General features: G+C 55.9%; 1 protein-coding gene across 12 annotated transcripts in view; it reads left to right on the top strand.

Annotated features, from left to right (window-relative positions):
* GRB10 (growth factor receptor bound protein 10) overlaps positions 1-21,383 on the top strand; it is a 190,752-nt gene that overhangs the window by 106,260 nt on the left and 63,109 nt on the right. For 8 of the 12 annotated variants that reach the window (XR_007148069.1, XM_047840098.1, XM_047840055.1 and 5 more), the window contains 2 exons: positions 6,302-6,521; positions 12,793-12,934. Coding sequence is in view for 11 of the 12 variants with exons in the window: in XM_047840055.1 (XP_047696011.1) it covers positions 6,302-6,521; positions 12,793-12,934 (362 nt within the window). In the remaining variant the exon portion in view is untranslated. Of the gene's footprint in view, positions 1-3,952; positions 4,118-6,301; positions 6,522-12,792; positions 12,935-21,383 lie in introns of all 12 variants that reach the window. The other 4 variants (XM_047840106.1, XM_047840125.1, XM_047840116.1 and 1 more) reach the window with 3 other exon arrangements.

Here is a 21,383-nt window from a genome sequence, read left to right as displayed (position 1 = left end):
AACCCAGAGCCTGCTTGGGATTCTCTCTCTCCTTCTCTCCGCCCCTCCCCCACTCGTGCTCTTTCTCTCTCAAAGAAACGTTTCTAGAAAGAATTAAATACCTGTGAGTGGAATCTGTGAGGATAGAGCTTCTTTGGTGTGCCAAAGGCATTTCGGTAGAATGCCGACTTCAGTAGAATTAAAACCTGCACAAGGTTTTAATTGCTCAGAGGTCAACAAAAACGGCTTGCCCAGTGAACATGGCTTAGGTTTAAAACGCCTTCGCAGGCTCAACCTTTAGTTCCTGTCCAGATAGAAGCGTGTAAGAACTTTGGCCTTTACATGTGTGTTCGGGACTTTTCAGCTACAGCAGTGAGAAGAAATCTTCCCTTACCTCTGCTCTGACTCGGCACTTTCCAGAAGGGTGGGTCCCCCCCCCCCCCCCCCGCCCGGCAAGCAATTCTCTGACACCAGCTGCATGTGTCCATACTGGGTTCAGTCATTTACTAGAGCGTCCACCGGACTCAGGCAAACGGCTTACTAATTAGGTTACTAGTTTGTTATAAAGGATACAGCTCAGGTACAGTCTGTTGGAAGAGGTGCGTAGAGCAAGGTATGGGGAAGGGGTTCGGGGCTCCCGTGCTGGGCACGCTACCCCCCAGGCTCCTCCATATGTGCACCAACCTGGGAGCCCTCCAAAACCTGTGGGGTTGGGAGTTTTGATAGGGGTGCTTCACCACATATGCACAATTGATTACATCATTGGCTGCCGGTGATGAGCTCAGCGCCGAGCCCCTATGTCCTCCCCCCCCCCGAGGGCACAGAACGGGACTGGACCCTTCCAAACCTATAGCCCTGTGATGATCGTGATCGGCTCCCTTGGCAGCCAGCCCCCAGCCCTTGGTTACCTGGTGGCTTTCCAAAAAGCGCCTCATTAACATAAACTCAGGTGTGGTTGAAAGGGGTTTGTCATGAGTAACAAAAGGTGACGTTTTATAAAAGAGGATCCTTTCACCTTTATGAAAGCCCTGGGGCTGTCTCAGGAACCACGACAATGACAACAACAACAACAATAACAACAAAGACCAGACATCAGAACAAAAGATGCCCCCATTGCTTTTATGGTTTAGAAAATTATAGGGGCGCCTGGGTGGCGCAGTCGGTTAAGCGTCCGACTTCAGCCAGGTCACGATCTCGCGGTCCGTGAGTTCGAGCCCCGCGTCGGGCTCTGGGCTGATGGCTCAGAGCCTGGAGCCTGTTTCCGATTCTGTGTCTCCCTCTCTCTCTGCCCCTCCCCCGTTCATGCTCTGTCTCTCTCTGTCCCAAAAATAAATAAACGTTGAAAAAAAAAATTAAAAAAAAAATTATAAGGATCTCAGGAGCCCAGTGCCAGGATCCCTAAGGCAGGCCAAGATCTCTGTTTCCTCTTCTGTCACAGCCTCACCCATTGATTTTCTTTTTCTTCCTTTTACTTAAAATCACCTATCACTCTTTAGGGAATTTAGCATCTTAAGCAAGCCTGCCCCGCCCTGCCTTACTTACCAGCCCACCTTCTAGACAAAGACGGGAGGAAACAGACAGACATTGCATGTTAACAGGTGCTCACGTGGGTCCGGGAAGAATGGACAGTATACACGTGTATCTTGAAAACCCCTGCACGTAGCGTTTCTTTAAGGTGCCAGTGAATGCAGTGAATCGGATTCAATGAATGTCCTGTTTCCTAGCCAGTGAAGGAGGCCACTAGATGGCGCTGTGGACCCAGCAGGGCGTACAGGGAGGGAGGCTCCTGGGGCTAGAAAGCCGAGCCTCGCCTGTAGCTGGCGCTCTCCTCTGTGCCCACAGTCAGCTGGTGAGCGCCTGGCCGCCTCCTGGTTGGCTTACGGAGGACGTGTGCCCCGAATTATCTATGAGCCAAACACGAATTTGGTTCACCGACTTTGTATCTGTTTTAGAAGGAAAGCTTCCTCCGCGTGCTGATTGATGGCAGTGAGGCCAGGCACGCATGTGGGTTTGAGATCAGATGAGCTGCTCAGATATTTGGGACAAAAGTCAGTGTCCAGTTTGGGACTGGGTTATTTGCGGAAGCAAAGCGTCTATTAATAACTTGATTTACAACCGTGTTGTCTGACCTGTATTTGTGCGGTAAATACATCCTCCTGAATCCGCGTGACGTGAGACGGAGTGTGTAAAATTGTTTCACCTTCCCCTTCATGTGCCTTCCAGGGGCGGTGCAGTCTCACGGAAAGTATTTTGGCATCAAGTTCGCACCAAATAGATACTTAATCTTAGCACTCATTTTCAGAAGCATCTGTCTTGTGCTCGCCCTATGTGTTTGCTTCTCTGCAGAAGGGCTTTCACGGGGCGGGTGGTTGATCTGTGTGGTGGGTTCATGTAGGGACCACAGGAACAGGGAAGGCAGGTAGCCATCCCGCACGACGCGGGACGTGCTCACAGAATGTGAGCCATTCCGAGCGTTTTTGCGAGAACTGAGTGTCACATCAGTAATGCCTTAGTGGATTCCTATACCGTAGTTCAGTAAGTTTTCAAGGAACATGATGGCGAGTGTCTTCCTTCAAATCAATACTTTGTGACCCCTGCTTGGAAGATTCCATTGTTAGCCTGCGCTAGATTTAACAGAGTGTAGGTAAAATCCCAGAACCCTAAGTGAGTCTGTTGTCTGGACAGGTGAAATGCTAATTAAGCGACAGGAATTTTAAAGTTTGTCCCGGGCTAGGATACTTCAGATTCTTTAAAAGGTTTGGTTTTGGGGCGTTGGGGTGGCTCAGTCAGTGAAGCGTCCAACTCTTGATTTCAGCTCAGGTCAGGATCTTAATGGTTTGTGAGATTGAGCCCCAAGTTGGGCTCTGTGCTCACTGCGTGGAGCCTGCTTGGGATTCTCTCTCTCTCTCTCTCTCTCTCTCTCTCTCTCTCTCTCTCTCCCAATTGTTAGCCTGTTCTCGCTCTCTTTCTTTCTCTCATAATGAATAGACATTAAAAAACAACAAAAAAAAGAACTCTAACAGTGAGCCTCTCTTTCTGCCTGACTCCTCAGGGGGGACGGAAGTGACCGTGGTGGCCACTGTATTCTGCTGGGTCTCCTGGTTGGGGGCACATGTGACTGACAGCCAGGTGACACCCCAGCGGCCCGTGATGACCCTCCCTCGGCCTGCCCATGGCATCCAGCCTCTCCCTCCCCGCTCCTACCCCACCCCCCACCCCCAGGCATTCCCGAAGGCTGGATGGATAGCTACTGTGAGCTCTGTGTTTCACCCCATATTGATTCTTAAATGGTCACCCCAATTGATTCTTAAGAGAGAAATACTGAATTGTTTGTAGGATGAGTTAGGGCGGCCTAGGCTTAATCGTGTTCCAGAGCTTAATCGGGCAACTATTACATGGAAGCTAAATGTGAGTGCAGGATGCATTCTAGAACCTTCCTGAAGCCCCGGACTCGTGAGCCCCAGTGTGACTTGTACCTTTTCTGAGAAGGCGGATACCGTGAGGTCTCAGTAAATACCCAAGTGGCTGGCTCTCTTCGGGCAGCCGTCTGTTGGTTTTGTGCTTGCCGAGTTCTGCTTCCTCAGTTTACAGATGTGGCCTCCGGACAAGGGACAAGGGGACAAGGCTGTGTGCATACCTCTCCCTCCCGGGGTCTGGATTTTCCCACTCCTCCCACGTAGCTGCCTGCCCTCTGAACCCTAAGCAAGAGCTCTGCCTGCTGACTCTGGCGTTCTCCTTTGTGATAGATTACTTATTGATTACACGGCAGTCATGAATTACTAATTCAGCCCTGTTGTCCTTCTGATATCTGGCCGCGGGATTAATATTTGACCGTGCACAGGCCAAGCGCTGGCAGCGTCTCCTGCCTTCCTGCGCGGGCCCTGGGGACGCGAGGCCCCGCTCACAAGTTTCTGGTCGGGATTTCGGTCCGTGTCCGCTCTGCTCAGACAGCTCTCGGTGTTCTCGGTTCCAGCAGCGAAACCGCATTCCTGCTGTTTCAGAAGCATCCGATGCTCTCCCGTCAGTCCGTGTGTCCATCCTGCTCAGGGCCCAGTGTGATCCATCTAAAGCCTGCTGTGTATAATCACCCCGTCCAGGCCTTCCCCAGACCCCTCTCCCTGGCACCATTGCCTGCAAGGTACAGAACGGGGTGGGGGATGTCTGTGACCTTTCTTTCTGCTTCTACCTAAATCTTCCCAAAAGTGCTCTCCTCCCCACCCCCCGCTTGCAACCACGGGGTTCCTGCGTTCTCTGCCCCTTTGGCCTGCGTGCCTTCCTTTTTTCTCGCTGTCTTGCTTTGCTCCGTTTCTTGGGCCCTTTTGCCTAATGAGATGGAGAAGCTGAAGCAAAGGGACCCGAGATGTTTACACGAGGACTGGACAGGCAGGGAGGGCAGGTCCCAGAAAGGTCTGTGAGCTCATGCATTGAGCGCACACCTGGTGAGGCCAGCCTGGTAGCTGCAGGAAGTGTTTTCAGGTCGAAGGTCCGCCTCGTCGCACCGGCGTGCCCCTGGGCAAGGTCCTTGCTTCCCCCGGGGTCTGTTCCTCAGCCGTGGGACCTGGTGGCAGTCACGGTGTCTGTGGTGGCACGGGGAATAGATGAGATGGATCTGTGCCCGGCTCTGCCGCAGGGCGGGGTGATGACCAGCCTCCTGCCCTCACCCACCCCCACGGACCCCGGGTCGGGTTGTAGAGGCTGAGAAACAGAAAGCCGGGCCTGGTGCCGCGGGCAGGGGGCCCGTAGGTGGTGGGCTGGGGCGGCGGGTTCACAGGGCCTTCCTGTCGGGGGAGCTTGTGGTCCCGGCTTGGCGAGGGTGTTGCTGTCTTGGGCCCCAGCCCCTCAGGCTGAGCAAGTGTCGCTTATGGGACCAAGTGGGCCTGTGAGTTAGGGGGACTCGCGGAGTGCCCCAGTGGGGGAGCGCGTTCACACGTGCCATGTTCGAAGTGACTGAGTGGAAAACTCAGAGAAGGGGGGCTGTGCTGTCAGTTTCCAGCGGGTTACAAACAGGAGAAGCTAACTCGGTAGCCCCAGCCCACGATGACCGGGGATGCAGGATGCTTTATGGAGCTCACGGCCGGAGTACGGGTGGGCCTTAGCAGGAACGCACACTGAGTCACACTGGGCTGCTCAGAGCCTGGCCTGTGTCCCCAGGTTTCTGTCTCTGCCTCCCACCCTGGGCGCTCGCACATCTCTGGGCGTGCTGGGTTATCCCCTCATCGTGTGCAGTCAGGGTTCTTCAGAGAAACAGAACCATTAACATGTGCATTTATATGTGTATGGGGAGGGAGGTGCAGGTTAAGGAGTTGGCTCCCACAATTGTGTAGTTGGACGTCCAGAATCTGCAGGGTCGACCGGGAGGCTGGGGGCCCAAGAGAGGACTTGCAGTTCGAGTCCGGAGGCAGAATTCTTCCCTCCTTGGGAGACTGTGGTCTTTTTCTCTTCAGGACCTTCACCTGATTGGATGAGGCCCACCCACATTATGGAGGGCAATCTGCTTAGCTCAGAGTCTACTGACTTAAATGGTAATCTCATCTAAAAAATTCCTGCATGGAAACATCTAGAATCAAGTGTGACCAAATACCGGCGACCGAGCCAAGTTGACACGAAGAATTTCCCATCAAAGTCTCTGTGTGTGCCTCTGCTATTTTCTGACCTTCCGTCCGGCATTCCCTGTGCTTCTCTTTCTCTGCGTCTGCCTCGGGCCTTCTGTGAGGACAGGCTTCCTCAGGCTCCCAGGCCAGTCGAGGGCACCTGGAGGTGTGCAGGTGCATGATTGATCCGCAGCCACCCGTGAGCCTGTCTGCGTGGCTTGGGCCCTCCTGGAGCTCTTAGCTGGCCCAGGCTGCTGTCTGTGCTGGGTGCTGTTCTGTTCCTGTGTCTCTCTTTCACTGCTAGAATTTCAGGGAAGGGAGAAGGCCTGACTTGCCTAAGTAGAGCTCGATGTCCACCTGTGGTCTGGCCACCTGAGGCTGCGCAGCTGTGACTGCGTGTGGCCCGTCCACCCCAAAGGGGGTGTGAGCTAGGCAGGTGCTCCGAAGGGTGTGTGCAGCCGCTGGGAATGCGGCTGGACCGTAGTTACCAAGTAGCTTCTGGAATGTCAGCAAACATCAGTAGATGGAACACATACGATTCCTTACGGGATGTATATCCTCAGTTATGCTCCTCTGCCTTCACCTAATAGTTTAAAATATTGTGAGTTTTGGAACCTGAGCCCTAAGATGCCCGTGTGGCCGTGGCCCCTCACTGCTGCTAAAGTTTTGTCTTGTTCTGTTCTGTTTTTTTTTTTTTTTTTTTCTCCCCCGCTTTTGCCTTTAACGCCCAGAGGATGACGTAGACCTGGAAGCCCTGGTGAACGATGTGAGCGCATCCCTGGAGAGTCTGTACCCGGCCTGTAGCATGCAGTCAGAGACGGTGCCCCTGCTCCAGAATGGCCAGCACGCCCGCAGCCAGCCGCCACCCTCAGGAACAAGGTCCCTCCAGCCGCAGGCGTCCCCGCGACTGCAGGTGCAGCGCTCACAGCCTGTGCACATCCTCGCTGTCAGGTGGGCCCCGGGGCCTGGAGGGCCTCGTCTCCGAGAGCAAGGGAGGGCCGTCGCCTGGACACAATAGCGCCCCCTGCTGCGTAGACACGTTCCTTGTCTCTGTGCACCCCGTGCCCAGAGTGGGGTTGGGGTGGGGGGACCTGGGGCAGTGGTGTCCCCGGGGGCTGTCAGACATGTGCCACCTCAGACCCATGGACGCATTCCGTTTGTATTCCTGGAAATACCAGGGCTGGGGGGGAGGGGCTCGTGGGAAGCAGGGTGGGGGGTTGGGCTTCCTTGGAGGCGGCAGATCTCGGATTTGGGTGTTGAAGGGTGAGTGGGAGTTGGTGGGCGGCGGGCGGGGAGAAGAGATTTCGTGAGCAGAAGAGAGGATTCTCGTCCCGAGGGGCAAAACTTCCTCCCTTTTTGTATGGCTGCACGACACGGCATTGCGTGTTCTGCGTTTTCCTCACCGAGCCGTCCGTTGATGCCAACGTGGACAGCACGCTAAGTGAATGAGCCTGTCACAGAAGGACGGTGCCACACGGTTGTACTCACGTGTCGCCTCTAAGGTGGCCGAACTTCTAGACGCAGAGGGTAGGAGTGCTGGATGCCAGGGCCACGGGGAGGGAATCAGGAGATACGGGACTGAGCGTTCAGAGTGTTGGTTTTACAAGACGAGTCAGTCCTAGGACGTCCTGCGGCACGGAGCCCACGCGTGACGGCGCTGCTGTGCAAGGAGGGAAGAGCTTCCGCAGTAGCGATAAAGGCGGAGGGAGCAGTTGCAGGCTGTGGGTGATGACAAGCTGGACTGGCGACAGATCGCGTGTCTACTTACGACACACCCGGTCGTTCACGTTAAACACGTACAGCGTTTTGCGCGTCTGTCACGCCTCCACGGGGTGCTTTGCACACAAGATGATCCCGACAGGTGCGGGCCAGATCCCGGAGGCGTCTCTGAGCCCTTCAAGGGGAGAGACGGGGAAAGGATTTGAACAGGCGAGCGAGGAGATGGGGTTGCGGTTCTAGCAGATAATTCTGGTAGCCGGGTGTCGGGGTGGTGGGCTAGACCACGGCTGATTTGGAGGCCATTTCGAGGACCAGCCTAGAGACGGTGGTGTCCTGACCCCGATGAAGAGGGGGATGGATGGGAGTTGTCACACCCGGATTTGGGAGGGGGAGGGGCAGGGCACTGAGGGTGTCTCTACCCTGTCTCCGGGGCCCGGGAGGTGGGTGGACTGGTGTGGCCGCCGCCCGGTCGCTGTTGGCTCTGGAGGTTTTCAGGTGACAGTGGAGGGATGGGAGTGGGCGAGGGACCGAGGCCAGCCTCACTGCCTCCCTGTACTTTCTAGTGCAAGGTTGTGCGGGGCCCTCCATCTTGGGCCTCTGTCAGGCTGGGGTTCTTCGGGCTGGTGGTTCCTCAGCACTGCATCTCCTGGGGATCTCGCTTCCTTTCCTTGGGATGGGGATAGGGCAAGGTGGTCCTCTCTGCTTCCAGAAACTTCTGTGAGGCTCTTTCTGGTCTGACATCCCAGGTCTGGGTAACCCTCTTGCCAAGGTAGCCTGTTGTGTCTTGGGGAACTCAGAGCTGTCTGCAGGGGGGATGTAGCAGCTCTGCGGCCTGCGGTCGGCTGCCTCTCGGCTTCCTGCCTTTCCTCCCCTCCGTCGTCCTGGTGTTTATACCTGCCTGTGCTTTCTTGAGCATCAGTCCTGTTCTCTTGGCCCCTGTGGAGCTCAGTCTGGAGGGAGACTTTTCTCCATGTGGCTGGGGTCTGGGGTCTCTCAGTCACCCATCCCTGGAAGGGTGGGAGGCCCCTGGGAAGACGGGGTCGCAGCCCCAACAGTGACGGTGCCCAGAGCTGAGTCAGGGCAGAGGATGGCACAGGCAGACCTGGGCATGTTCGTTGCCCGGGGCCCTTGCGCTAAAGTTTGGGCCGAACTCAGCCCTATGCCCTGGGGTTGCCTGTGTTAGGTCCCACGGGGGTGCACGGGGCAGGCGTGCGCCACAGGGCATCTTACTTTTGGATGTGTTTAAAGACTGGGGTGACCAATACGGCATACCCAAAGATTTCTTTTGTAAGTGAGACTTTATGTTGAGCACTTCCTGTGTATGGTCTCTCTCGAGTCCTCACTTATTAGCTGATACAGTGGCCACCACAACCCTACAAGGCGGGTGATGTCATGGGCCTCATTGCCCAGGTGAGGAAACTGAGGCACTGGGGGACGTGACAGGCCCACACCTGGTGAGTAGGGAGTTGGATGCAAACCCAGGTGGAGGGGTCCTGACCGGCTCAGAACCCACTGGATGTGGCGCTGTGTCTGAGACCCGCAGAGTGGGGTGTGGGGCACAGACAGAGGCAGGTGCAGAGCAGACACTGGGGAAGGAGAAGTGGGCTTCCTGGAAGAGGCTGCGGCTGGGCCGGCTGATCCTGAGGGAGCGGACAGCAGGGAAAGCAGGGGGCACGTTCTAGCCCAGGCAGGCGGCAGAGCCCAGGCCCGGCCGTTCTCGTCCCCAACCCCCAGCATCCCTGCATCTTCGCCCCCTTTCCGCGTCTCGCTCCGTTAACTGGGCAGGGATGCAGCCTCTGGAGCTGGGACGTTCTCCGGCCTCGTGTAGTGTCCCTCGTTTTGCCGTGGCCAATGCTTGTGCACTGCTGGGAAGCCAACGTGGGACTTTTCTCTTTTAAGTTTTAAGAATAACGTATTGACGTGAAATTCACATCACGTAAAATTAATCACTTCAAGTGTCCAATTCAGGGACACCTGAGTGGCTCAGTCGGTTAAGCGTCCGACCCTTGATTTCAGCTCAGGTCATGTTCTCACAGTTTGTGAGTTCGAGCCCTGCATTGGGCTCTGTGCTGACCGCAAAGAGCCTGCTTGGGATTCTCTCTCTCTCTCTCTCTCTCTCTCTCTCTCTCTCTCTGTCTCTCTCTCTCTCTCTCTCCCCCCTCCCCCCCCCACTTGTACTCTCTCTCAAAAATAAATAAATAAACATTAAAAAATTAAAGTGTACAATTCAGGCGCATTTAGTAGACTCCCCAGCATTGAGCTGCCACCACCTCTACTTAGTTCTGGAATGTTCTCCCTGCACAAGAGGAAACCCGTACCCATTAAACAGTGTCTCCACACCCCTTCCCACAGCCCCTGGCAACCACCAGTTCCCATGCTTTCTGTTGCTACGGATTCACCTGTTCTGGCTGCTTCATCAAAAGGGAATCCTACAGGGTGTGACCCCCTTGTGTGTCCAGCCTTGCTGACTTAGCATGTTGTCTGTTTTTGTTTTGTTTTGTTTTGTTTTGTTTTGTTTTGTTTTTTAATAAAGACTAATTTTTGAAAGATCAGTTTTAGGTTCATAGCAAAATTGAGAGAAATTTCTAAATGTCTCCCATGTACCCACCCCCTTGCCCACACATGCACAGCCTCCTGCATTACCCACATTCCCCACCAGGTGGTACCTTTGTCACAGTTGGCGAGCCTGCGTGGACACATCATCATCAGCCAAAGTCTGTGGTTTACCTGAGGGTTCGCTCTTGGTGTTGGACATTGTATGGTTTGGACAAATGTATAATGTATAATGGTACAGTACCATACACTGCCCTAAAAAACACAGCTTTCATTCATTCATTCATTCATTCACTCATTTGGAGAGAGAAAGAGAGGGTGAAAGTGAGCGAAGGGCAGAGAGAGAGAGAGAGAGAGAGAGAGAATCCCATGAGGGGCAGAGAGAAGCGAGGCTCACCTGAACTGGGGCTCGAACTCACGAACCGTGAGATCATGACCTAAGCTGAAGTCAGAGCTTAACCGACTGAGCCACCCAGGTTTCCCCCCCACCCCCACCCCGAACACACCACTTTTAAAGGTTTTCAGAACAACCCTGTTCAGAGAAGTTTCTGGGAGCTTTAGAGCATCAGAACATTGGCATCTTGTATGTGAGTCGGAACAGACTTTTATCCTTGTGCTTCAGGAGAGTCACCGGTCAGTGGTCGTCGGGGCTCTCCTCCTCTCTCTTGCTCCGTAGGACAAGGGACAGCGAGTGAGCCAGTCACTTGGCCGTGACAGAGGCTGGTGTGGGAAGAGTGGGATTCCCTGACAGCGCACATCCGCTTTCTGGGATGTTATGGGGGCGCCTCAGAGGGGCCGCGGCACCCCCCGGCACTGACCCCATTCCCACCCCAGGAGCATGCACGCCGTAGATGGGTGCATCCTGGTCCCCGTGGAACGGCTGGGCGGGCCCCTCACGCATCAGGATCGCTTGGTAAACAGAGAACCTGTAAAGTGATCGCTGCAGTTCTCTAGTGGCAAAACTCCCAAGAAAGCGAATGGATCGTTAATTTCGTCACACTGTAAAAGGAGTCCAAAAAATTCTTGGAAGACTCCGCCTACAGGGGCTTCTCGAGGCTTATGTCACCGAGGACCAGGGATACTGAGCGGCAGCAGGGCTCACGCCGCTGCTCAGGTGGGTGTCTGGACAGTGGGCAGTGTTGCCCTCCAGAGGACAGGGGCTCCGCTTCCAGGGAAGCCCTGGCAGTGTGGACGGGAAGCCCCGGCAGGGCCCCGGGGGGAGCCCCGGCAGTGTGGACGGGAGGACCCCGGGGAAGCCTCGGCAGTGTGGACAGGAAGCCCCCCGCAGGACTGTGGGAAAGCCTCAGCAGTGTGGATAGGAAGCCACCGACCGGTAGGACCCCGGGGGAGCCCCGGCAGTGTGGACGGGAGGACCCCGGGGGAGCCCCGACAGTGTGGACAGGAAGCCCCGGCAGTGTGGACAGGAAGCCACCGGCAGGACCCTGGGGAAGCCCTGGCAGTGTGGACGGGAGGACCCCAGGGAAGCCCCGGCAGTGTGGACAGGAAGCCATCGGCAGGACCCCGGGGGAGCCCCGGCAGTGTAGACAGGAAGCCCCCGCAGGACCACGGGAAAGCCTCAGCAGTGTGGACAGGAAGCCCTCACAGGACCCCAGGAAAGGAAACAGAGGGGGCACTTTGCAGCCGTTTGTCCTTCGACTTTGAACTTTATTCTTCTGTTTTCATAACTGCATCTGATTCGTCACCCTGTGTGTGTTTGGCTTTGCCCTATGACGAGTGGGTTTTGCGTTCTTGGGAGGAAATGCCAACAAGTAGACCGCCTGGTCCTCACTCCGCAGTGGCTGTGACGGAAAGACGGGCTTCCGTGTCCTGGGGAGGACGGCTGCTCGCGGCCTTTATTTCCGATTCGGTGCCAACAGCCTTTTTTGTGTAAGCAAGCACTCATCCCACAGCCCAGACGAGGACACGGGGGAGCCTCTTCTCACGTTTTCACATGTCTGGACGAGTGCTGGCTTCAAGGCCATCGAACGTAGCTGTTCTCGTGAAAGCGCTCTTACTCGCAGAACGTCTTCACACATCAGTGTTCAGGGAACAGAATCCATGAGGTGCTTGGAGAAGACGTCTAGGATGTGTCATGCGCGGAGCGTGGTTTTTGTTTTGTTTTGTTTTGTTTTTTTAAAGTTTATTCATTTTAAGAGAGACAGAAAGAGAGTGTTAGTGGGGGAGGGGCAGACAGACAGGGACAGGGGATCCGAAGCGGGTTCTGTGCTGACAACAGTGATCCCGACACGGGGCTCAAACTCACAGACCGTGAGACCATGACCTGAGCCAAGGTTGGATGCTTGGCGAACTGAGCCCCGCAGGCGCCCCTTGGAGCATTAAACATCCTCCCCAGCTGTTTAATGGGTGAGGGAATCTGTACCCTTTGAGTCTGAGAATGGGGGAAAAAAACAGAAAACAAAACTCTTGGTTGCTGTACAATGCACGCAGCCGTTTTTAAGTGCGCCATCTCGTGGCGGTGCCTGTGCTTCCGTATCTCTAGAACTTGCTCATCCTGCAGAAGCGACGCTCTGTCCCTGTGAAACCGTGACTCCCCGTTCCCCTCCCACCAGTCGCTGGCATTTTCCATTGTACTAGCTAGGGGCCTGGAGACCCTAGGTACCTCACAGAAGTAGGATTGTACAAGATCCGCCCTTTTGTGACTGGCTGATTTCACCCACACGGTGTCCTCAGGGTTCATCCTGGTTGTCACCGTGCGTCAGAATTCCCTTCCTCGGTCGGGCTCAGTAGTGTCCCCTCATGTGGATAGACCAAGTTTTGTTTATCCGTTCCCGCATTGGTGGACCCCCCAGGGGACTGATGTGACCAGTCCCGCTGGGAACACAGGAGTGAGTCCATCTTTAGTTTCCTTGGGGACACCCCCGGACGTGGGACTGCTGGGTCGTGTCGGGGGATGGCAGCTTTTAATGAGCGGTTGTGTCTCTCCTCCCAGACGCCTGCAGGAAGAAGGTGAACAGTTCAGAACGTCGTCTCTGCCGGCCATCCCCAACCCTTTCCCCGAGCTCTGCGGCCCCGGGAGCCCCCCGCTGCTGACGAGGGGCTCCTTACCTCCCAGCCAGGCGGCTGCAAAACAGGTGAGCGTGCGGTCCCGGGTTCGAGTGGCAGGCCACCGGGCTGCGGGGTGAGGATAGATGTGCTGGCTCATTGTTTTCAGAAGGGAGGGTAGGGTAATTGTGGGATCTTTTCATTCTTTTCCTCTTGCTACTATATTTTTGCCTTATAAAGCTTTCTGATTCATTGGCCCGAGTTCATTTGTTAAGTCAGAGATGTATCTACCTGTTTCAGAAGGAGCCTCATAAAAGTGATTAAGAAAACAACTTGGTGCTAAAAAACGAGCTTTATTTCGTTCCCCGAAAAGAATTCCCCTGCCACATCACCTTCACTGGCCAGGAACTCTGGATAAGTGAGGCATTCCTCAGGCACCTGAACTTGAGCGTAGTTGAAGGCTTTCCGTAGTATATTCCTGATCTGGAATATGATCTGTGCAAGGCAGAAAAACTTTGACCCAGGAGATGACAGCCACCTTTTTAAACTAACAGGTTTCTGCCTTAAAAGTAGCACCGTGAGCTGGATATTATATAGCCATTGTCCTCTGAGAGGAAGCTTCAGTAACTTACCCAGTTAACAGAGAGCTTCAGTAACTTACCCAGCGTCGCATCGTCAGTGGTCAGCTTGTCAGAGAAACAGGCTGGTGGCTCCGCCCGTCCAGGTTGGCATGGCCTGGGCCGCAGTGGGTTGCAGGCCTGGGAGGGAGACCCAGTGATGCTATACTCTATGTGTGTGCGTGTGTGTGTGTGTGTGTGTGTGTGTGTGTGTGTGTATGTTTGTGTTGGGGGGATGTAAATATCATGATGACAGTAACCTCTAACGTTCACAGAGTGCTCCCTGTATGCCAGCTGTTGTTCTAAGTAGTTTCCATGTTTATTTGTTCGCTTACTCCTCAGAACACCCCTAAGAGTCAGGTACAAATGTTCTCCGTTTCAGTTGGGAAACTAAAACCCAGCTTTAATTGTTGGGGCTGGGTGAGACCCCAGTGTGTGTGTGGTGGGGCTGGGCGTGAACCCCCAGTGTGAGCAGTGAGGCTGGCTTGGAGCTGACATCAGGATCCAGAACTTCTGATTTCAGCCATTACACCAAGTGTCTCCTGGGATCTTGATAATCTTTCTTTGCACCAAGTGTATTCCAGAAGTTTCTTTGCCTCTTAGAATCACACTCTTTCATTCTGTCTGCACTGTGCTACCTTTGCTGCCCTCAAGCGTGATAGCCACCCCACCCCCCCCGCCGTGCTCTGCACACCCACCCACCCCGTGCCACCACCACGCAAGGCCTGCCCTCTCAGGTCTCAGGCTCCCTCGCCAGCTCCTGAGTCCTGACCTTGCGCCTCCAGGGTGGGCTGCGGGGTCCCGCCATCAACACTCAGGAGGTGAGGTAAGTGTCCCTGTCCCAGAGTCAGCGCTGGCCGGCTGGCGGGGCTGCGGCTCCTCGTCACATGCCTCCAGGACACCTGGGACGTCTGCCCCACCGGTGACCTTCTGCTTCAAATAAGGGTCTAGACAGGCTGTCTGTGGATTGGTCACCCAGCTTGTTTACAGCGTCACCCGTCCTAAAATAAGACCGGGAAAATTTTTTCTGGCTCCCGCCGCGGTTGGCAAGAAAGCAGGCCTCCACCCCCACAGGCTGTCCAACTCTCAGCAGAATCCGGAAACTCGGAAATTTTGCCTGCTGTTTTCCTCGGGATCAGATGCGTGTCTGCACTGGTGTCTGTGTCTCTGTCGCCCGTTTCCCTCCGGCTGGCTGGCCCAGCAGACACGGGAAGGATGCTTCACACTCTGCTGTACTGGTGGGAAGTCCACGCTCCTCGTGTTGGAACCGGCCCGGGGGGACGCAGCCCATCCCCGCCCAGGTTCTGACCTTCGCTCTCGGAGCCCCGTGGCGTGGGCACCGACACCGCGGTCACCCCGAAGGCTAGAGATGCCACACACACAGCCTCTCGGTCCCAGACGGTGAGGGCGTCGCTGCCTATGGTCAAAGTCAAAGGCGTTTGGGCCCCTTCTCCCCACTTGCCTCGAGGGGAAGGGATGCTTGGTGATCCAGCTCCTTTCACACGAAGTCAGAGGGAGCACCTGGATCCTGTCCAGCCGGGCTCTTCCGAAGTCCTTATAAACAGGAGGCCCCATCACATCGCCTCGTTGGCTGAGCACGGCGTGGCCAGCGTGGGAAAAGAAGAGAGCCGATTTCCCCTTTGGGACAGCGAGGCAGTCCGAAGCAGCCTCTACCTGTCCCCGAGTCAGAGGTTTGAACAGCCGTGCGGAAGGGAAACCCATCCTGCCCGAGGTACTGTGGCTACGCTGTTCCACACTGTTCTTCCAACATCCCGGCAGCCTGCCTTCACCTTCCCTTTCCAGAGACCCTTGCCAGATGCTTGGGGGCAGGAGCGTCAGGTGCAGTGTCCCTGCACCCAGCTCCAGAGAGCGAGTGCCGTGATGTGGGCTGGGTGCCGTCTGCTGCACGGGCGTCCCGCCCACTGTGGTGTGGGGGGCGCCCGCCTGGTGTGCAAGACCCCTGCCTGGCGGGACAGCCCCTGTGGCTGCATGCAGGACCCCGGGACAGACAGCTGGGGGGCGGTAGGCACGCTGATGAGGTTGCAGGATCTTGGGGGTGTCGTTCTGTCGCCTGCCCGGTGGGGTTCCTCTGGAGACATGCGAGCTGCAGGCTGGTTACCCCACGGGGGTGGGGGAGGCAGCCGGGTTCTCCACTCAGAGGAGGGCACAGAGAATTCAGCCAGGGGCTGTCCCCGGGGTAGAGGAGCCTTCAGCCACACCACTCTGGGGGCATTTCTGACCCCTCCCGTGCCCGAACTTCAGCTGTCACCTTTGAGCCCTGCTGCGTCCAGACCCTGAAGCTGGAAAGCCCTCGGGGAGCTTAGTGTCATATCATCAGGTGAAGGTGATGGAGTAGGTGGCAGTGATGAACCAGAGGAAGTCATTACTCTGCCAGGAAGGATCGGGAACCCTCAGCAGCATCCCCGGGGGTGCAGACGCCCCTGGTCAGGCTGTGGAGGTCCTCCCACGGTGACCCTGTCAGGGTCTGTGTCTTCCCTGTGGCTGGTCCTCGCCTGAGCTGGCCCACGTCTGCACAGTCGGGGCGATGTTGTGGACTCTGTGTTTGTGGCACCCCCCAACCCCCCGCCAGTCCACACTGCAGCCCTGCCCCCGCCAGGATAGCACGGGGGGAGGGGAGCGCCTTCGGGAGATAGGCGGGTTTAGATGAGGGTGTGGACTGGGGCCCCCACGGTGGGACCAGTGCCCTTATGGGACAAGCAAGCAGTGCACGACTTCTGTCTGCCGCAGGTGGCAGGGAGAAGGTGGCCGTCTAGGGGGCAGGAAAGGGCTCCCAGGAGAACCCCACCCTGCCTGGTCTCAGATTCTTGGGAGCTGTGAGGAGTCCGTGCTGTGCGAACCCACGGCTGGAGCCAGTGGAGACTGGAGAATCCTGGAGTTTCTCGTGAGCGTCCTGGCACCCCCACCCCCTTTGCCACCAGAAGCCTTAAAACCGTGTAAATGAGACTTCACTGTGTGGGGACCAGCCCCGGACAGTCGCTGTTCCTTCCTGCCAGCTCTGCTTCCCGGCCTAGATCTCGGGTCCTGACAGGCTGTCTACCGCCCCCATGTTGGCCCCGTGGCTTTCACCATAAAGGGGCGGAGCTTTGGTGGGCCCCCACCGCTGCCCACCTGCCCGCCGTGCACCACTGCCCACAGAAGCAGCACAGGACAGGTGACCTTGGCCCCACCCCGGCTCCATACCCGCACCTGCCTCTGCCTGCTCCCAGACCTGACCCGTGTGAGCCGCTCACGGTCGAGTCAGCAGCCTGGCCGATGTCGGGCGTCACTGGGAATGTCTCCTGCATCTGGAGCCCGTGAGCCCAGTGCACCTCCGAACCCCAGTGACAGTGACGTCTGCGCCTCCCGTGTGGGTCCTCCCAGGCTAGTGCGTGCTCTAGGGATCATCTTAAGACGCCCGCTTGTCAGGTTTTCTGTTTGTTTGATTGCGTTACGTGAATTTTAAAGCAGTGACATTTGGTTTCTTTGTTAATATTTTTTTTTTATTTTTATTTAAAAAAAATTTTTTTTTAACGTTTTTATTTTATTTTTGAGACAGAGAGAGACAGAGCATGAACAGGGGAGGGTCAGAGAGAGAGGGAGACACAGAATCTGAAACAGGCTCCAGGCTCTAAGCCATCAAGCACAGAACCTGACGCGGGGCTTGAACTCACGAACCGTGAGATCATGACCTGAGCCGAAGTCGGACGCTTAACCGACTGAGCCACCCAGGCGCCCCACTTTGTTAATATTTTAAACCAGAGTCTAGTGATTTTCATTTAGCTTTATGGCTTCACCAGTAGGGAGAGCACTTGTGGGCGTATTTGTTCATGGACGGTAAAATGAAATCATGAAGTGTGGTTCGTGTTGGAAGAAATACCCCTTTGCCCCGTGAGAGTCTAGTACCCGTGGCTGTGGTTTTACGTGGAGTCTTTCCGGTTTATTATAGAGATGAGTGAATCTTGTTTGAAGGTACGGCTTCTGTGAAGGACATCATTCTGTCATTTTGGTGGCAACAAATAATTTATCTGAATGACTTAATTAAGTTGTTTAATAACGTCTCATCCAACATTTACCAGAGTTGCAGAGGCCGAAGAAAATCTTTGATAACATTCTGTCCCCTAGAGGGTCGTGAAACTTGGTCAATATCCGGAAAGTGACATTTTGCGGTAAAAAATCAACAAGGGCATTTTTAACTGCTTGGTGACTCATTTGGAAAAGACAGGCCGTTGCGTGGAGAAGGGTGATTGTTACAGCAAAGATCACGAGCCGTGAGACTGAGCCTTACGCCTGAATCGCATCCTACGGTCTAGACGGTGTCTCCAGGCTTCTTTGACGACATTCTCTTTGCTCTCGGTGCCCTGTGGACCGAGAGAACGTTGGTCCTTCTTTGTGTCTTGATAAGTCAAGTGCCTCAGACCCACTGCAGTCTTCTCCCCGAGCCATGCCTGTTTTGTGCCTGTCCGTAGCTTGGTGCAGCGTGCGTTTATCTGATAGCAACTCTTGAGTGCCTGCTGCGTGCCTGGCTCAGTGCCAGTGACGAGGGTCCAACAGAGGGTGCAGTGCCCGCCCTGTGCCCCGGAGAGGCCAAGGGCATCTCCTTGAGCTTCAGCCAGAGCCCAGGAACCAGAGAGAGGCACAGTGCCCTTGGCCTGATGGGAGATGGCTTGTCTTCCTGGCCAGGCCATCTGAGTTGAGGATGTGACCATCAATGTGCCTGGAGCCAGCCTGCAGATCCAGGGGCTGGAGGGGAGCCTGGCCCAGGTCCCAGGTGATCAGAGGTGAACCCCTCCCTTCAAGGGACACTGGCAGGTATGTTCGTGCTCCCTGCTGCAGCCTCAGCCCCAGCCCGCAGTCACCGCCTGTCTCCATTGCACTAGAACGTCGTGGGAGAGAGGTTAGTGCAGACAATGTTGTCCTCCTGGGGTGCTGGGTGAGGATCCCCCGGCCCTCATGGGGAAGCCTTGTGCACTCGGGGACAGCTGACCCCGGCTGTCCAGAGGCCCGGCCCCTTACTGGATTGATGACCCCCAATCCAATCGGAGAGAGACTCAGAAGGATAGGGTGTGGGTCAGAGAAGGCCTGCGTAGGTGAAAATCCTGCTCCGGTCACAGGGTCGGTGTGACTTCCCCGGGAAAGCGGGTCTCTCGGGACTGTTCCTGAGCAACACTGGTGGGTGTGGGTGTCTCCTGATCCATCTCTCTGGGCGCAGAGGCTGGAGGTCACTCAGGGTGTCGTGCCCCTCAGGAGAACACGTTGCCCAGGCACCCCTGCAGGGCCACCTGCTCGTATGGAGGTGCCCTCACCCCTTCCAGGCTGTGTGGGGAGGTGGCTCCTGCCACCAGCCCCAGGGCAGACCCCAGCCCTTCTCTTCGGTCCTTGGTCTCAGAGGCAGGTAGCAAGTAGCTCTGGAAATGAGTGCTTTGTGTGAACTGACAACTGAAAATCTGAGAAACCAGGAACGCACACGGATCCTGCAGGGAATCTGTAAAGTGGCGACGGCCGCATTAGATTCCTTTAGGGATAGAACTCCTTTAAGGGTGTGCCCATAAGGGTGTCACGGGAGAGCCTAAGAAACAGCTTCTCTGCACTCCGGGATGGACCAGGGGGAGGCTTCCAGTGCCTCAGGGGACACTGGACTGGCTGTCACATGCAGGTCCTGAGGGACTCCACCGGGAAGACCTTGTCTGTGTTTTCTGGCGCCTGTCTCATGGTGGTTACCGCACAGTTAATTCTCCCACCCCTCGTGTACGCAGAGAGCCTGCTTGGGATCCTCTGTCTCCCTCTCTTTCTCTTTCTCTGCCCCTCCTCTGCCCGCCCCCACCTCAAAAATAAAGAGCATACAAAAGAAACCTACTTAAAAAGGTTTTGACTAAGAAGTGTTGGCAGGTCGTTGCATGTTCCGGAACAGCCCTCATTCCGCCGCGGTTAGAGCAAGACAGGAAGCTCATATTCCACGTAAGCAGGAGCCTCTGCTCGACTGCAGCCATAGGAGAGAACGGCCTCTCCAAGCAGGAGGCTCCGTTCCTTCCTGGAAGCTACTCCTCCTCTGGTGGGCCGGCCCTGGGGTGGGGGCTATCACATGCCTGGGACATCGGAGGCCGCTGGAGAGGCCGCCAGACCCCACAGCGCTGACACCATCCACGTGGCATCCCTACAGCCACTGGCATCTGTGGCCCTGGAAAGTCAGGGACTTCATGCTTACGTGCCCTGTCGGGTGCCTTTGGCCTCAAGAAGCAAAGGGCGTGATTGGCTGCCGTTGTAAGGACATTTACCTTGTTGTAACAGCAGGTCTAGGGGTGGGGGGACAGCTGCCACAGCCAACCCTGTCCTGTGTCCAGGAACTTGTGTCCTCCTCTGCAGCCGTGGCTGTGCGTGCACCAGAAGGCTCTGTTCACGCACTGGTCTGTGCGCCAGGGGCCCCGAATTGTTAAGTGGCAGAGGGAGAAACTGAGGCAGCGTGTGGCATGCACTGCTTCCCAGCAGGACAGAGTGAAGTCGAGCTGTGGGGCGGGGGACACCAGGGAGATCCACGGGCAGGAAGCAGGAGCCATGAGTGAGTGCCTGAGGCAGGTGTACTGAGATGCTGAGAATTGGCGGGAACAGGGGATGGCGGGGGGAGGGCAAGAGAGCCACGCAGGGAACGCAGGTTAAGAAAAGAAGAGTGATGCTGTTAGAAATGTCTCGGTTTCCGAATTTAAGGCGAGCCTTCACAGCTCGATGGAAACATCTGGAAGGCTCTGTCTAGGATGGCCTTCCTCTCAGCCAGTAACGGTTTCTGTGCAGCTGCACGGTGACTTAGGACAGCAGGCTTCTCCATTTGTTATTCAAACACAATTAATCACATACTTAACCCCGCTTTTGATAGGGCATGAGTATTGTCTTAGCTCCCACTTGCTCTCCTCCCTCTGCTTACTGTTAAGAATTAATTTTCTGGAACTGAATTAATTGCCTCGCATTGGGGTTCACACATTACTAATGATCAAAAGCGGGTCTCCGGAGGCTTTAACTACCATTTAATGAATGTGCTGCTTACATTAGCCCGTCTCTGGCCAGAAAAAGCAGCCACCGTGGCCAAGTGCAGCTGACTTCGAGGAATGTGCCGGCGTGGCGACGCCCCGCCATCCGATTCGCCCAGGTGGGCCGCCGTCACCCTGGAGCCTAGTAACTTCTCATCAGCCTCATCCAACGCCGGGCCAGCCCTCGTCTTAGCGCCTCCAAAACGGGCCCGTGTCTCCTTTCTGGTGCCTTCGGGGATCAGAGCACGTTGGAGCCAGGGTCTCAGTGACGCATCACAAGCCAGGTGACCGGTGGCCGCCCAGTGCTGTTTGGACATTTGGGGAAGCCACAGGGTCATCTTGGGACAGGAGCCCGGGAGAACAGTGCTCGGGCCCCCAGTGGGACCGAGCAGTCACTGCTGTCCAATGATAGTCGCTTTACCGACACGATGGTCTGTACGGATCAGGTCTTCCCCGTCGCTGGTGGAGACAAAGCCCTGTTGACTCTTTGTCCCTCAGACTGGCTTCCTGCCTTCGCTGCCTGTTTCCTCATAGCTGCCACCATCATCCCCCACCGGAGCCCTGCCCCTCCCTCGAATGGGGGGACGTCACCCTATTTCTGCCTCTTTGTCCATCTGCCACCAGTCATCCTGTAGGAACATAAACTGCTGGTTTTTAAAATTTCAGGTAACGAACTTCGCTAGTTACCTCTCCGACACACTTCACTCAGCAGAAAGATGGTTGATACCCCTTGGGGGCGTCTTGGGGGGCAGCGCAGGGAGCCCCATCTCCCTTTCTGCTGAGAGGCCCCAGTAGGGACGGGCCCAGGTCTCTGAAGCCCAGCGCCACCCCTCACACTCTGGGAAAGCCTGGTGTTCGTCATGGTCCCACAGAGCAGCCGCGACGGGTCATGTCCGAGCAGCGAG

The sequence above is a fragment of the Prionailurus viverrinus genome, chromosome A2 (assembly GCF_022837055.1).
Source record: "Prionailurus viverrinus isolate Anna chromosome A2, UM_Priviv_1.0, whole genome shotgun sequence".
In the NCBI taxonomy this organism is placed as follows: Eukaryota; Metazoa; Chordata; class Mammalia; order Carnivora; family Felidae; genus Prionailurus; species Prionailurus viverrinus.
Note: the sequence above shows the minus strand (reverse complement) of the source record. Positions and strands in the feature narration are given on the sequence as shown.